General features: G+C 40.6%; 6 protein-coding genes across 6 annotated transcripts; 4 read left to right on the forward strand and 2 right to left on the reverse strand. All coding sequences in view use genetic code 12, as the record gives it.

Annotated features, from left to right (window-relative positions):
• Positions 1-1019: 1019 nt before the first annotated feature.
• Positions 1020-2876, reverse strand: PICST_32879 (predicted protein; the record flags this gene model as incomplete). Its single annotated transcript, XM_001385825.1, has 1 exon — positions 1020-2876. The coding sequence occupies one exon, from the start codon at positions 2874-2876 to the stop codon at positions 1020-1022; it is 1857 nt and encodes a 618-aa protein (XP_001385862.2).
• Positions 2877-5757: 2881 nt separating this feature from the next.
• PICST_32880 (predicted protein) lies at positions 5758-6882 on the forward strand (the record flags this gene model as incomplete). The annotated part of the gene is made up of 1 exon (XM_001385490.1): positions 5758-6882. One exon carries the CDS (start codon positions 5758-5760, stop codon positions 6880-6882), a length of 1125 nt encoding a protein of 374 aa, XP_001385527.2.
• Positions 6883-8446: 1564 nt separating this feature from the next.
• On the forward strand, positions 8447-9628 carry PICST_62156 (predicted protein; the record flags this gene model as incomplete). Its single annotated transcript, XM_001385491.1, has 3 exons — positions 8447-8510; positions 8583-9295; positions 9374-9628. 3 exons carry the CDS (start codon positions 8447-8449, stop codon positions 9626-9628), a joined length of 1032 nt encoding a protein of 343 aa, XP_001385528.1.
• A 311-nt stretch (positions 9629-9939) lies between these two features.
• PICST_48539 (predicted protein) lies at positions 9940-10473 on the reverse strand (the record flags this gene model as incomplete). Its single annotated transcript, XM_001385826.1, has 1 exon — positions 9940-10473. One exon carries the CDS (start codon positions 10471-10473, stop codon positions 9940-9942), a length of 534 nt encoding a protein of 177 aa, XP_001385863.2.
• A 245-nt stretch (positions 10474-10718) lies between these two features.
• Positions 10719-13397, forward strand: PICST_62838 (predicted protein; the record flags this gene model as incomplete). The annotated part of the gene is made up of 6 exons (XM_001385492.1): positions 10719-11010; positions 11149-11258; positions 11313-11330; positions 11400-12694; positions 12716-12854; positions 12933-13397. The coding sequence occupies 6 exons, from the start codon at positions 10719-10721 to the stop codon at positions 13395-13397; spliced, it is 2319 nt and encodes a 772-aa protein (XP_001385529.2).
• A 293-nt stretch (positions 13398-13690) lies between these two features.
• Positions 13691-15229, forward strand: PICST_25346 (predicted protein; the record flags this gene model as incomplete). Its single annotated transcript, XM_001385493.1, has 2 exons — positions 13691-14056; positions 14096-15229. Coding segments are annotated over 2 exons (1500 nt in total), but the record flags the coding sequence as incomplete, so codon positions are not given.
• Between the last annotated feature and the right edge of the window lie 89 nt (positions 15230-15318).

A 15318-nucleotide genomic window follows, 5' to 3' on the forward strand; every position in this document is an offset into this window, starting at 1 on the left:
CCATTGCAATCGCCTCAGCTCGTCTGTGATGCCCAAATTGGGGATGCGCATTTCACAGTAATACTGGAAAGCGCCTTTGTGATCGTCAACATTTATTGTAGCGCTACAATAGACAGTTTCAGGTTCTCACTTCCAGATGGCATTATCTAAGGACGGCTCGGATTCCACTCCAGGTATTGTTGAGGGCTGATGAAGCATCCAGTTTCAGATACACGTATTTCACACTTCCGTATTAGTCAATTTCATCGACACGATCCACCACAGCATAATGGTTTCACGTCTGGCGTCATCCATATCACTTATCGGCCATTATCTCTGAAACCGTGCAACATTTCACTATTACTTTTTTTTCTGCGCTGTTCGGCTCATGGCTTATCTCTGTATCTCTATAAGAGTCTGACGGCCACAACTATCTTTGTTGTTGTTATCGCGCACTCGTGACCAACCGCCACAGATAGACGTGGAGCCTTCGCTGTGAAGTCCTCTTCTGAGATATCTCTCGAGATAACGTGATCCGCAGATGTTGCTGGTGCAATCTTAGCAGCCTATCGCCAACACGGCTGCGATAATAACGAAACACCCGTCTGGTTCTCATACCGTTGAAATTGCATGAATTTAGACCACAGTTGCTTGAGAGACCACGTCGTACCATAAGCTCCAATACACGGCGCCTGACTAACTCCGTTGTGCAAGCTCACTCTCGTTTCTGTAGTGTTTCTGTAGCACTGACGGTGTTGCAGGTTCCCTGAACTCTGTACTCTTTCGAAATGGGCAAGTCGTTTTTTGTATGCGGATTACTCCGCATACAAAAGTGGACTTTTACCTCCAGCAAAATTTTGTTCTAATTCGCATACAAAAGTTTTTGTTTTCTAAACCGCATATTGTAGAATCAATAAACACTTGGGCTTGAAGCAATTGATTTTCGCCTATTTATCCTACTTTGTTATACTCATACAATAATTAATGTGGTTCGTCTGTAATATTTATGTGCAACTATATGCCAATAATCTGATCTCTATTTACTCTTCGTCACTGTACCATCTTTGTGGCTGTCTGTTCAAATCCTCTCTAATAACTTGCAATTCCTCGAGAACCTCGATTACAGCTTCGTCGTCATCTTCCTCGTATTCGACTTCTTCTTCTTCGATATCGTCATCGTCGTCAAGTTCGTCGTCGCTGCCTTCTCCAATCACAAATGTATCGTCGTCTTCCTCTTCATCGTCCGGGCCGAAATCTTCTGCTGTGTATCTTTTGGGTGCAAACTTTCTGAATTCATCCAAATCAGTTTCATCTTCTGATCCGGCCCTCTCCAATTCAACTTGGTCAACCCAGTCATCAAATGAGGCTTCGTCTTCGTTCAAAATGTAATCTTCATCCTCCTCTTCTATGTAGTTTTCATTTTCATTTTCGAAGTCCTTCTCGTCAAACTGCTTGATCTCGTCTTTAAATTCCCATAATTCAGTGAATTCTCTTCTTGCAAGACCAGTGATTGTTATTCCTCCCAAAAGAGAAGGAACTATATATAGCAAAGCTGGCTGGCCTACGCGGAAAATATTGAGCATAACAAGCGTAGCTGCAAGACCAATGAAATAAGAGACAATTGCTGCAGTAAAATAAGGCTTTGCGATTGGAGTCAAGTAGTGGAATGCTGTAGATGGATTCTTCTGGTGGTGACGGTAGACGTCAAATCTTAACGATAAAGAGGCAACCGTACCTGGGACAATGATATCTCCCAATCCAAGCAAACTGAACTTCAATGGCTCGCCCCAGCTGCTACCTGGATGAGGAAGCAATATCTTCATTGGTATATTCAATCCTGTGGCAACCTTTTCCATTATCTCTGTTCCAAAGACAAAGTAAATGTCATAGAAGAAAAGACCAGACAACAAAAGGAACCCATACTTGAATTGACCAAATTTGATCTTTTGAATACCAAATATTGCAAAATTAATAGCCATGGAATCAAGAACTAACCAGTTGATATCATTCATGTTATATTCAGAATTCAATATTGGGTTGTATTTGTAGAACAGGTAAATTAGGCCAATTGTTAAAGGAAGGATTACTGCTGGTTTCAAGTCAAAGATCCAATTGGTATTTTCAGTTACTTTAGGAATTATTCTCACTGAAGTAGGACGCAAAATTTCGATCTTCTCCTCGCTCAAATACTTTTGAAAGGCTTCATTCCATTTTGGATCTTTCTTCAATTCCTTCTCTACGAATTCGTCTTCATCAAAGTTCTCCAATCTGCCCAATGGAAAGTTGTCGTCCTTGTCGGCAGTCAATGTCAAACGGTATCTGCAGAAAAGATTGCTAGAATTGCTAAGGGGTCCACCAAGAAGCTTGGACAATTTTCTTGAAGAAGCAACAAGAACGTATTCCAAACTACCGTATATGGAGAACAACAGCACTGCTAAAATGTATCTGTTCAACCACAAGTTGATATCGTCGATATTCCAGTTGTTCATGACATAGTTCAAGAAGTATAGCGTTCCTGCTGTGGATAGAGGCATAAGCAATACATGTACTAAACCCAAGTTCTGGCCTCCCAATGTGTACAATTGCATTTTGTTGGCTACAAAGTGTTCGGTGTTATCCACATCCGATGGATCCCAGTACGGAGATTTTCTGTCCAAACGAGGGTCTTCGCTGTTCGAAGGTCGTGATACTGTAGAATACGATCCTACTATTACGATCGCTATACTAACAAGCAAAATTAGAGCTCCATTGATCACTTCAGGAATGATTGGCGAGTCCTTCAAATATATCTTGTGGGGAATGATGTAAGCAAGCTGATCGATATAGGACAAGTTGCTAAACGCAAAGGTGATATTCTCCAACGAGGGAGCTGCTATGGTATCTGTAATATTGTCCATTTCAACTTGTTGGTGGTACTACAGTGAAAATTAGTGTAGATATGCTTTATGTATTTTGTGAAATCTTGATTTCATGTTTACCTTTCAGTTCACTCCCCGAACTCATACAGAACGGACAGGTCAAAATGCAGATTTTCTCAGCCACAAATATTCGCGTCCTTGGTAACAGCAGGTACGTGCTACAGAACCCCAGATTAGCAGAAAGGGGGCTGCGTAAACGTAGGTTTGTCATGTTCCTATACCAGCATATCCGATCAAGGTTAACGGCAGTAGAGAAGCATTTATAAAATGCCACTGAGTTACAAGTGACAATTCTTCTTTTATCGCAACCAAGAAATGTTCTAATATTTAACTGATTGCGAATTACTTTTTGCAGCTGATAGGGATTCACTACGAATTATAGAATGATAAGCCGCATAACATTCGAAACGATGTTTCATTGGAAAATCTGTCGATTTGATACCAGGTCCAAGATTTACTATTCCACTAGTCACCAACTGTGACCTTCTGCTTTTCGGCAAACGCCTGAGTCATACAGACATTAACATGCGTACAAATTGCAATTAGTATCAATCAGGCAATTTCGACAAATGCCAGCATGGGCCCTATCGAACCGTATCTTACTACCACTGGACTCTTTGCTTACATCCACATTCGTGATTTTCAGCAAGCTGAACTAATCAAGTAAAGATTGGTAAATAAAGTATTTTTCAATGTGTAAGTCATTTTGTAGTTTTCTTGGTCAACTGATACACAACCAGGTTGGAACACAATTTTTGTGGTCAGACAACATCGAAGAAGAGCGTTGCCACAAAAAATGCCGCAACTGTGACCTCCGTACCGATTCGATTCGATTCGATTCGTTGCAAAACACTGATTCTAGTAGCGAACGAGGCATCATTAGGAGTATTTCTGCAAAAATGGTTCGATAACGGAGGAGCAAAATTTTTTAGTGAGGCACCGAAGCCAGAAGAAGAAAATTCCCCGAGACCAAGAATTAGCCTTTGTTTCGTAGCACTACACCATTAAAAACAGAACAAATGAGGTAACGACAGTAACGACCGCTACAATGGGAGACGACCGTCCCACGAATTCCATGTCGCTCTTGTCTCCCGCGTAAATTCTATAGAACTTGTTCTAAAAGAGAGAGAGCCTGGAAGTTGCTCCAAATATAATTGTTCATGCTTAGTAGATAACTGTTCTACAATATACTACGCAGACATAAGAGATAACGGGATATTTCTACTGGGTCATGTAAGTCTTATCTCTGAGATTCCGGTGGTCAACTAAAACCCATGTCTCAGAATGTCCTTATGCATCAGCTAGCGGAGCTGGTACCAAAATTTCACTCAAATCACAGATTCTGCCGCACTTGTCTCTGGCTAAAGAGGAGAAGACTCTCACTAAAATTTGTTGGATTCAGGATCCACTATGTATGGAAGCAGGATGACACCATTCGTGAGGACACCTTATGCATAGGCACCCCCTGGTACCAGCCCCCAATTTAGTTAGTATGCCCCAACTGTGTGTGCGAGTAGAATCTCTCGACAATGTTGATTTCAAGGCCAAAGTCGTGATATTTCCATCAAGTGATGCAAGCAAGGTGTAGAAAGTAAAAGTTGTAGAAAGCTATCAGATCTGTAGAAAATATCATTCTCCGATCACTTCTTTTTGCATTCGGTAAACCTTAACTTTTTTTTACCATATAGGGAATTCTGAATTCTGCAATAGACTTCATCTCTACTAGAGTTTCCTAACAATGAGTGGGGACGGTCAAGGAAAAACCCGCAGAATTCCACCCAATACAGGTTGCAACCGACGACAACTTGTAGCCCAATAATGCTCGTAATTGGAGCATTAGGATCAAATTCCCTGCGCCAGTGAGGCTACTTCGTTCCGCTGCGCCCTTCTTCTAAGTACCCGTTGGCCGTCTAGATCAGCACTTACAGCACTTCAGAACGTCACCAGCCGCCCGTCCAGCGTACAGTCATTTCCAGGTGGAAATTATCTACGAAACGTACTCACGGCCACCACCAGCACAAATTGTCAGATCAGACTGAAAGCTGTTTCAGACCTTCTATACTGCATTCTGTAGGAATCAGGACTGTACCTTGGGCTGATCGACTGCAGGTGGATACCCAAAATGTATTTGTTCCCTCATAAACAGGTGATGAAAATGGAAGGGTCGCCTGTACAGGTGCATGATATCATTCATTTCTGAAAAGATTATACTTGCAAAATTTATTCTGTTTTAGATTTAGGTCATCTCTAAAATTTTGTACTCTGTAACCGTACCATGGTAGGTAATGCAAGAAGTTGCAGGATTATTAAAAATGCCTGTGGACGATAAGCGGTCCACAATTTACTCCGTCCGTATTCTAGTTGGTGCATTTGTCTGCCTTCCACCACCATGATTATATATATATATTCAATTGTAGTTTCCATTTCAAATCATTCGAATTCATTTGTACTATTTATTACCTAAACAAATTATCTCGGTCATATACTTTATAATTTCCTATTCATAACTTCCCCAAACTGTAGTCGCCATATCGTCTTATTATAAACAGCTCCATAAACATAGTATATAATTGCACCTGCCAACCCGACATCCACATTTTGTATATATTTTGCAGGCTCTATTTTTGTCCAACCCAAATCAGCAGGTCTGTTATATTCTTCCATTCATACGATTGATGCCTAGAACACATATATTCAATTGAACTCCTTAGAATCAATTTATACATATCAGCTCAATTTTTTCAATAGTACATTCACTTCAAAAAAATTCTCTTGCACTCCCATGCATCAGAAACTGAAAAAAAAGCTACGAATAAAGACAAGAAATAACTACTAAACTTTACGTTTCTCAAATACTAGTATGTCAAGAGAAAGCAGCTCTATTGCAAAGGCTGATCATGAAATTTCAGAAAACTCTATTGATCAGGCAGTAAAAGATGAGTCGTACAAGCCAGAAGTAGTGGATTCGCAACCACAGCCCAACATTGCTGATGTAGCACCTCCACTTGCAGAAGCCTTTGCCATTTCAACCCATTTTAAACACGCAACAACTCTCCGGACCGGAAATCCAATTTCCTATGCATACAATAATTATGATCATTACCATCATAAAATTCATAAATTCATAAAGAGAACCTTTCACAGGCTCTATTACCCAAACGAAGAGGCTACTCCGGGAGGAGTAACTAGCCCTACAAAGTCTATTGGGTCTACTTCAATGTTGCCCAAAGAACAAAGTTCATCAAATTCCTCTTCCTATATATTTGAAAGAAGTTTAGAAAGTAATGCCTCGCGTACGATTTTAAACAACCCAGAGACACCATCTCACTATCTCCTTGAGAACTATACTAATCCTATTCTCGACACCACGACAGAAATAATTAGTAACCCTAATCTTGATTTTTATAACGATGTTAAATTGAATTGTTATTGTGAAGATGATTGTGCTGAAGATCATGTTGGGGAGCCAAGACCTCGTTCCAGATCTATCATCAGCAGTTCTCTAATTAGTTCTTTTGACCATCACAATAATAGTAGTAAATCGAAAATTCTCTCTGATGAGGATGGAGAGGTTCAAGAAGAGGAAGAAGGTGAGGAAGATGAAGAAGATGAAGAATATAACGATGATGACTCCAAAAGCCGTCATTCTCATCACCAAAGCAAGTCTAAGCGTTCTAGTTTCTCTGCACCTTCCATTGCATCTTCTAGAACTGCGAGTGGGGCAGTCTCGCCATTAACCAAACGCCTGATAAGCTTCGTAAAGACATCGCTACCAGCTCCTATGACCCCAGCAGGTAATCCAAATGCAAGTAGAACGGGAAGCAATGGCCAGACCATTGATTTCTACTCATTTGCAGATATGATAAATAACGAGGATTTCGAAGAAGGAGAAATTGCAGCCAACAAGGTCTCCGAGACCAATCTGCAATTTAGAAAGGGTAGTTTCACGACTATGAGCGTGAAGGATTACATTGGGGTATTATAAGACAGATCAAAACAAACGTTTTGTTTCTAATGATATGTTTGTATGCGTATCTACATATGTATAATAATATAGAATTTCGAAAGAATACGACTGTATTATTTTCGCAATAGAAGAATGTCAGAAGATGGGCCAAATGGGGTCTGAGGTAGACAAATTGTACATCGGGGGAATATAACAGGTTTTAACCGTATTTCCAAATCAGGACTCATAATGGTCACTTGCCAGTGACAATGGTTCTGAAGAGGAGAACACTTTCTTCAAAAGGGCTTTCTTTTGATTCACCTACAATGAAATCCGGGGTCGTGCAGCAGGTCTAGTATTCGCTGACGAAAATCCGTCAACCCTGTCCTACCTGACAAACTACGTAATTGTACAGGGAGGACGACATGGCTAAGTTGAATATATTCTCCGCGACATTTGAAGGTAGGCTCTTTACTTCACTGCACTGCTTCGGTGTAAAATTGGCTCGCTGTTCTGTCGGCCCAGGATATTCAGGAAGCAAGTGATTGAATCTGAAATTGCATTTTTAAACAGGTAGTGAAACAATGCTATCCAACCACGACATTCCCATGTCTACAGAATTTATACTCGTAAAACCATAGATTATTATAGCATATTTAAATATTGCCTGCTAATATAACATAAACTACTAATGTAAGCTTATACCGTTAATAGACTTCAATCTAGACTTTAGTGCTGCCTATGATGTAGTCTATTTCTAATTGAACCTCCCACCTGCTCCACAGCCCTATTCAACCTTTCCTAACATACGGATGATGCGTGTGTGCACCAGCCAGAATACCGTTGGCAATGTCGCTATGTCTCCGTTCTCAGTTACCCAAGAATCAAGCAAACGGGCAAATATAACAGAAATTGTCGTTGGCCTCTTTTTCTTCACTTCTGTGCTGTTCAACTGCTCCCCACCTCGATTCGTCCATTCGTGTCAATCCATCGAACCACCTTCGTCAAACACCCCCATCTCCAAATCTGGGCCCCAATTGCTCTTTCCTCAACAACATAAGAGACATAAAGATTACTAGAAAATATCCGGTAAGCTTACAGGAAAAAACATCAACAGAAAAAAGCAGACCAGTCTTCTCTCTGCAACAAATTCCCTGTAGTAATACCTCCCTCAAGAAAACCACGACGTTCTTCTACCTCAAGATATCCGCAACTATCGACATCACACCCATTGGCCATTGACGCGTTTTGTAAGCCATAGTCAAGAACTCAATTCACATCTCACTGTCGTCGTCTATTCCGTTTACCAGTTTTTCTGATAAATTATCCACCCCCAACCAACCGCAGTGTAGCATTTCTCCAGTTATCACCCAGTTCCGCTGAACATTTTAAATAGAAAGGGCTATACGAACATCCTATAGCCAGTTATCTTCTCCTTTTCCGCGTCAATTGCAAAATTGCAAAAGTATCTATAATTTCCTCGATATCCCTGTATTAAATAGATTACAGCGCAGAATCAGAAAATTTAGTGGTGGTACCGACGTTAGTTAATACACCATAACATTTATTTCTGTCCACATCGATTCCAAACTCTACATCCATCATGACTGAATCGTTATTTGATACCAAGTTCTCTGAACCTACCCTCGCTAAAGTAGCTGATTCAGGTGATGCTTCTACTCCAAGCACCGCGACAACATTGCCAACTTCTTCTTCCTCCTCTGCGCCCGTGGATCAAGCGTCGTCCGCTACATCGGCTAGCTCGGATGGCCAACCTGCTGTCTCAAGCTCAAGTTCCAACGGAAGGTCTGATCCCCAAGATCAATCAACTACTTTGCCATCTTTGCAATCTAAAGTGAACGCCTCAGCTTTGATAAACTATAGAGTACTAGTTTCTGCCAAAGAGTCAGGATGCCTTATCGGCCAAAACGGTCAAGTCATTGACTCTATACGTGCAGAAACTAACACCAAGGCTGGTATATCCCGCTTGCAGCCTGGTTCTCACGAAAGAATCTTGACCGTTAGTGGTACTCTAGATGACTGTGCCAAGGCCCTCTCATATTTCGCGCAGGCTTTGTGCAATTCTACAATTGAAACCTACAATTTCTTTCCTCTTAAACAATTGAGTTCCAATCCTTGTATTGAACATCAGACTACTATCTTGAGATTATTGATTCCTAACAGTCAAATGGGTACTTTAATTGGATCCAAGGGTTTGAGAATTCAACAAATTCAGAATAAGTACAACATCTCTATGATAGCATCCAAATCATTTTTGCCAGGTTCTAATGAAAGATTAGTTGAATTACAAGGTTCGGTAAACGACTTGTACGATGCTTTGCGAATCATTTCTCGTTGTCTAATTGAAGATTTCTCGAGTATTGTGGGGACTAACTATTACATCCCAAGGGGTCACCATTATAATAACAGTTCATCTCCAAGGGGTGCTAATGTAAGTGGGCCAACCACTAGTGGTTCTTCAGGACCTGGTACTCCATCGTCCTTCGCAAGACGTGGCAGTGGTTCGCAGCCAATTACTACTGCTTCTATCAGCTTCCCAAATGATATCGTTGGTGCATTGATAGGCAAAAATGGTTCCAGAATTCAAGGTGTTAGAAAAATCAGTGGTGCCACCATTGGCATTTCCGAAGAAGTTGAAGGGAAGCCTGAGAGAATTTTTACTCTTTCTGGTTCAGCTCATGCAGTTGAAAAAGCAAAGGAGTTATTGTATCATAATTTAGAACGGGAGGAGCAGAGAAGATCTGAAGCTGAAGAGAAGAATTGAGTTACGAACGTGTATGTATTGATTCTGAAACTGTGTTACGACCTATTGTTTGATTACAAAATTGCTATTTTTATATATTATTCTTTTCTTGAAATGTGCTACTCTAGATTCTTTAATTTCGCTGTATTCTTATTATACGAGTCCTGCAAAGGTGAAAATGATGTCTATGGTTACCATTGATCAAAAAGGCTCCTTCTCTGAAGGAGATACGTTAGAACTCTCAGTTCTTTGTACAATTAAGCATTTTTCTAGTATTCGACTTTCTATGTTAATATTAGAATCATTTTAGTGCATAGTATATTATAGTTTTCCTAAAATTGCCATTCACAAGTCCTCACGATCAATACGGCCAATTCTTCTAAGAACTTTTTATCCAGTTCATCGAAACCATCTAATGCCAAACAATCTATATCCAAGACAGCCAAAATTTTCCCTTCTTTAACCAATGGTACCACTATTTCACTCTTAGTTTCACCATCACAAGCAATGTGGCCTGGGAATTTTTCAACGTCTGGAACCAACTGGGTTTCCTTAGAATGAGCAGCCGTTCCACAAACACCTTTTCCAATCTGAATGATTTGACATGCTACTTTTCCTTGAAATGGACCCAAAATTAATTCGTTCTTCTCCCCATTCTTAACGTAGAAACCAGCCCAGTTAACAGGAACATTCAAAGAATGGTAAGCATGCCATACCAAAGACGAACAATTGGACAAGTTTGCAACCCAATTTGTAGTGTCACTGGCAAGAGCCTCGTAGGAGTCGATGATGTGTTGCAAAGTTTCTTCTTTGGATAACCCAGTAACGTTGCTGTAGTCCGCGTGATGTTTACCTTCTTCCCCCATGCCTTCTGTGGTTTGTTCCTTTCGAAAGAAATTAGAAATAGAATTGAAATACATATACTCAATTTATTCAGATCGCATTTCGGTGACAAATGCAGTACTGCTGAAATCATGTCGCGAAAAAAAATTGCGACAACCTAAATGCGACAAAGCTAAATAAACATGCAGAAGTTAATTGATTCTGTTATCATACTTACTTTAAACTGGTACGCTAATCTTTCGATATTAGAAATGATCACAAGCTGACCATGTTCAATTGTGATAATATTAGATCGCAAGGTGAACGTTTCCAAGACTTCCTCGTACTCCGAGGAATCCATAGAAAAGGCAAATCAGCAGATCCACCAATCTTACCTGACAAACATCTGGATGGTAATCGTAGAACTTCTTCCGGCAGATCACACAGCATAGTTCCAACGATAGTCAGCAATGAAAGAGATACAGTACTGTTTGCAAATGACATTGTTCTTGAATTTGACGCCGACGACAACGACTCTGATTGGGACGAGGAAGATGAAATGCTACCTATACCACGCTTAAGTAGCGAAAGAACAAGACAACCAGTAGAGTTGACCAACGACGACAATTCCAACTCCAACTCTGAGAGTGACCTTGCCGTCTTTGCTGACAACGATATAGACGATGATGAAGATGAGATAGACTACTTTCGAATCACAGGAAACGATGACAATCAGGATGCCGATGTGTTTTACGACGAACGAAGAGAAAGCTTCAGTTCCAATCGTAGGACTGACTTGACTTCAACCAACTCTGGAGCTAACGATACAGTTAACCAATTGGAGAGTCTGGGCGATCATAGCGAGAATAATGCGGCTGAAGAGGATCGTTACTTTGAGTACGTGGCGATGGATAACCGCATTGTTGGCCAACTGTCTATTCTTGACAATAGCAAAACAGAAACATCAGAGCCAAAATCAAATTCATATCCTACTAATAGCGAACTGGCTTATACTAATTGGGAACTAAGACAGAGAGTATCTCAAGATAAGAGGAATCTTGATCTGAAATTTATAGACGCCTTTAGTAAGGACTACACAACGATTGAAAACACAGATCCTTCTAGGATTCTAAGAAAGCCCCTTGCTGAAATGTATAAGGATGGGCTCCGATTGAAACACATTGGCATAAGAAAGCTCCACGCACTTGAAAATATCAGGCGTTTCAAGAATAACATCCTGACTATCATAAATGATTCTGATGGCCGTGACTATTTGGTTCTTGCTTCAAATTCAGAGTTGATCATTTTTGATTTCGACGATGTGGTTGCTTTGCCAAATAAGAAAAGTGTTCTACGCTTCGATACTAGACCACCGTTCACTTCCACGACAGATAGACTTATTTCTACCTGGCCGTACTTTCCACATACTGTAAATTTCATTAGAACTTTCAACAACTTTTGTGGAAGACAAGTTCTAGGTGCTTGTATTGATGATGGTTCACTAATGTTATGGTATACTGATACAATCATAAAATATATCAAAAGTATGAAAATACGAGAAAAAGTTGGACGGCAAGACGATGCCGACTCCCTATATCGGGATACCAATCGCTTCCATGGCCTCAGAGTAAACCCGGATTTCAAATTTAAGTTGGAGGCCTCGGTGTGGGGGTTGGATTTCTTGAATTATAACGACACATTTGGTAACTCTCATAACTTGATTGTTGCATCAGACAATTCACAAAGTGTCACGTTATTCTATTATCATCAACAGGATTCGCGGTTCTATCATGTAAAGTCACATCAGATATTGCATAATATTCCAGAAGTTTCATTTGTATCCCATGAGGTGAGTAATGAAGGATGTCATTTGGTGAAAGTATCATGTGCTTGTATTTCTGGTGAACTTTTGATTTTTCAATTCGAATTTAGAATCAAATCGGGACCCTTGGACCAGGATGAATACGAATATTTCAAGAAGGAAACCATATATTATATTGATCTGACAATGGAGATTCATAATAGGGACCCAAATCTCGAGAATAGTGATGAAATTAAACTAAAGAAGTTTAAGAGAATTTCATTCTTATTGCCTCGAGTTCTAACAAGAACTGTATTTGGTGAAGATTGCTGGACAACAAAGCCAATTAGTTCTACATATTTCAATGAAGTTGATAGCCTTGCAGTAGCCATTGGGGACCCATTTCTCCGAGAGGAAAAGATAGTCAAAAGTATTATGAACGAATCTGCCGCCCTCGACTTAGAGTTCGATCCCTTGAAGACCAGTCATCTTGGCTTTGGGGCAAACTGGCAATTTTTTCAAAGCAGGGTTGTAAGTATTTCGTCTGAAACAACAGCAGATCTTTACAAGGCTGGAAGGATTACTGGGATTGATGATGAATATAGACGAATCCACAAAGGAATAGTGAAGCAATGGAATAAGATTAAAGACAGACCTAAAGTTCAATCGCTAAATGGTAAATCCTACCTGTTGGACGAAAAGCAAGATCTTGAATCGGAGAATTTCCTTGTTGTATCAACAACTAAGAAATTGGCACTCTTCAGGGCAGACACGTTATTTTGCACTTGTGCAACTAAAAGAGTATTTGATTTGGCTATCCCATTTAACGAGGAAGTAAAGTTTTCTAATCGAATGTCAATTACATGTGTTATCCCTAAACTACTGTGTATTATTGCAGTATCACAGCTAGGATTGGCCACAATAATGAGGTTATGTTGCAGCCGAGGAGTCTACGCAATGAGGCAGGAACATATATTTCCTAATGCATTGGGTTTAGCATTGGGCTACAATGGCTACAGAACAATATCGGGATTGGCTGTGAGAGAAAAGTCGATACTTCCACGCGTCACAAGGTACTTCGTCTATCTAAGCTATACCGACGGTATAGTGGTTGCCTACGACCTTCAACTCGGTGCTAATGATGAGTTATTTGTCAGTTCCGTGTGAGATTAAAGGCTACCAGGTGCCATTTTACAGCTACTAGTATGGGCGTGCGTATGTAGATTTTGTTTAGTGCATGCAATAAATATACAGGCCGGCCAGTGCATAAGGATCCCCAATAGGCAGTCTACCACACAGAAATGCTAATCACGGGTGGCGCGTTTTTGTGTCATGCGTTTTTATAAACAAGAGCTGGATACCACTCTATAGTAATGACCAAAAGCAAATAATCGAAGCACATCACCATCACTAGCATTTTTGTAAAGGGCAAGGCTCGGCCATAGGAACAAAGTCTAGACATGGATTTGTTGAATCTAGGGGCCCAATCCCGTAAAACAGGTATTAAGCCTCGACAGAACTTGACCAAAGACAAGTACGACATGGAGGATATAGACGAGTTCTTTGCTGATGATGATGAGTTGAGCCGTATACACAGAAGATCGAACACCTCCCGTTCCCGTAAATCTACATCCGCCCAATCATCTACTCCAAAGGACAACTTTGACAATGTAGCACGGTTTTTGAACTTCACAGATGCCGAAGCTGAGAACTTCAACTTGTCTCCGATATCTCTGTCGTCTAAGCTTGTTCCCAACAAGGACAACAAGAAATCGCCGTTGCTCTCCCCTTTGGCTGTCCGTAGGGACAATAAGGAGTATGATAGAGTAAAAACTAAGGGCCTTGGAAAGCAGCAGCTTGCAAAGAACGATATCTCTGAGGTTGATGATGACTTGTATGATTATGAACCAGATTTTTACGATGACCATAACGACAACGGACAGTCATTCGAAGAACATCTGAGTTTATCACCAGTGCCCTTGTCACCAGTGTTACCTATTAGTGGTAATGGCAAGAAGACATCTTCTACTCCTAAGTCAAAGTCAACATCGTCAAAATTATCATCTGCATTGACTAAGCGCATGGCTCTTGGAAAGTCATCCAAGTCCAGCGTGCCAAAAGTTCTAGAACAAGAAGAAAGTGACGAAGGTGTGTTAGAAGCAAAGTCTAATAATGAAAGCAGCGAATTGCTTTCCCCTCCACCAACAAACAAGAGATCATCCAAAGAGAAACCTGCTAAATCCACATCTACTATCTCAAAACCTTCTCCATTACCGTCACCCCCACCTGATGGGTTGAGGCGATCTAAAAGAACGAGAGTACGACCTGTTGCATTTTGGAGGAATGAGAAAGTTCGCTATCGTCGTGCCAACGAAAACTCCCAGGATCCAAATACAACATTAGGTAGCGATATCAAGAACATACCCTTACAGGAAATCCAAGAAGTTGTACACATACCCGAACCAGCATCCAATAATACATTAGCACCGTCGAGAAAGAGGTCACGACTGAAATCAAGGACAACTCCTCCAAAATTCAAGAAAGCTACCAAGAAAGAAGTATATGACTATGAATCAGATCCTGAAATCAGTGGTTCAGAGTGGTTCAAGAACGATACCCTCCAGCTTGAGGTGTTCGAAAATGAGAAAAAGGTCAGGACGCTAGTGGCATATACACCAGATGGTGCCGATTTACGAGATCCGCCCGCCCCACAGGAAGGAGACGAGAATTTCAAAGTCGCAACACTATTTGAGCATGATAAGGATTTCAGTGCTAGCGGCCTTTTGGAGTTTGATTTTGGTGGTTATAAGCAATTTCGAAACTCTGGAGAGTTTGTCTACAGCTTTCATGTAGTTAAAGGCTTGATAGAAGTTACTCTTAATAATACCAAATTTGTGGTAACTCGAGGCTGCTCATTTCAAGTTCCAGATGGTAATTCCTATGGTTTCAAGAATATTGGCCAGGATTCGGCCCGACTTTTCTTTGTCCAATGTAAGATACCCAGAACAGAACACGAAAATACTACGAGAGAATCTGACGATGGATGGTGAGCATATCAAAGACATTGTACCATAGCCGTATTATATGT

The sequence above is a fragment of the Scheffersomyces stipitis genome, chromosome 6, assembly GCF_000209165.1.
Source record: "Scheffersomyces stipitis CBS 6054 chromosome 6, complete sequence".
Classification (NCBI taxonomy): domain Eukaryota; kingdom Fungi; phylum Ascomycota; class Pichiomycetes; order Serinales; family Debaryomycetaceae; genus Scheffersomyces; species Scheffersomyces stipitis.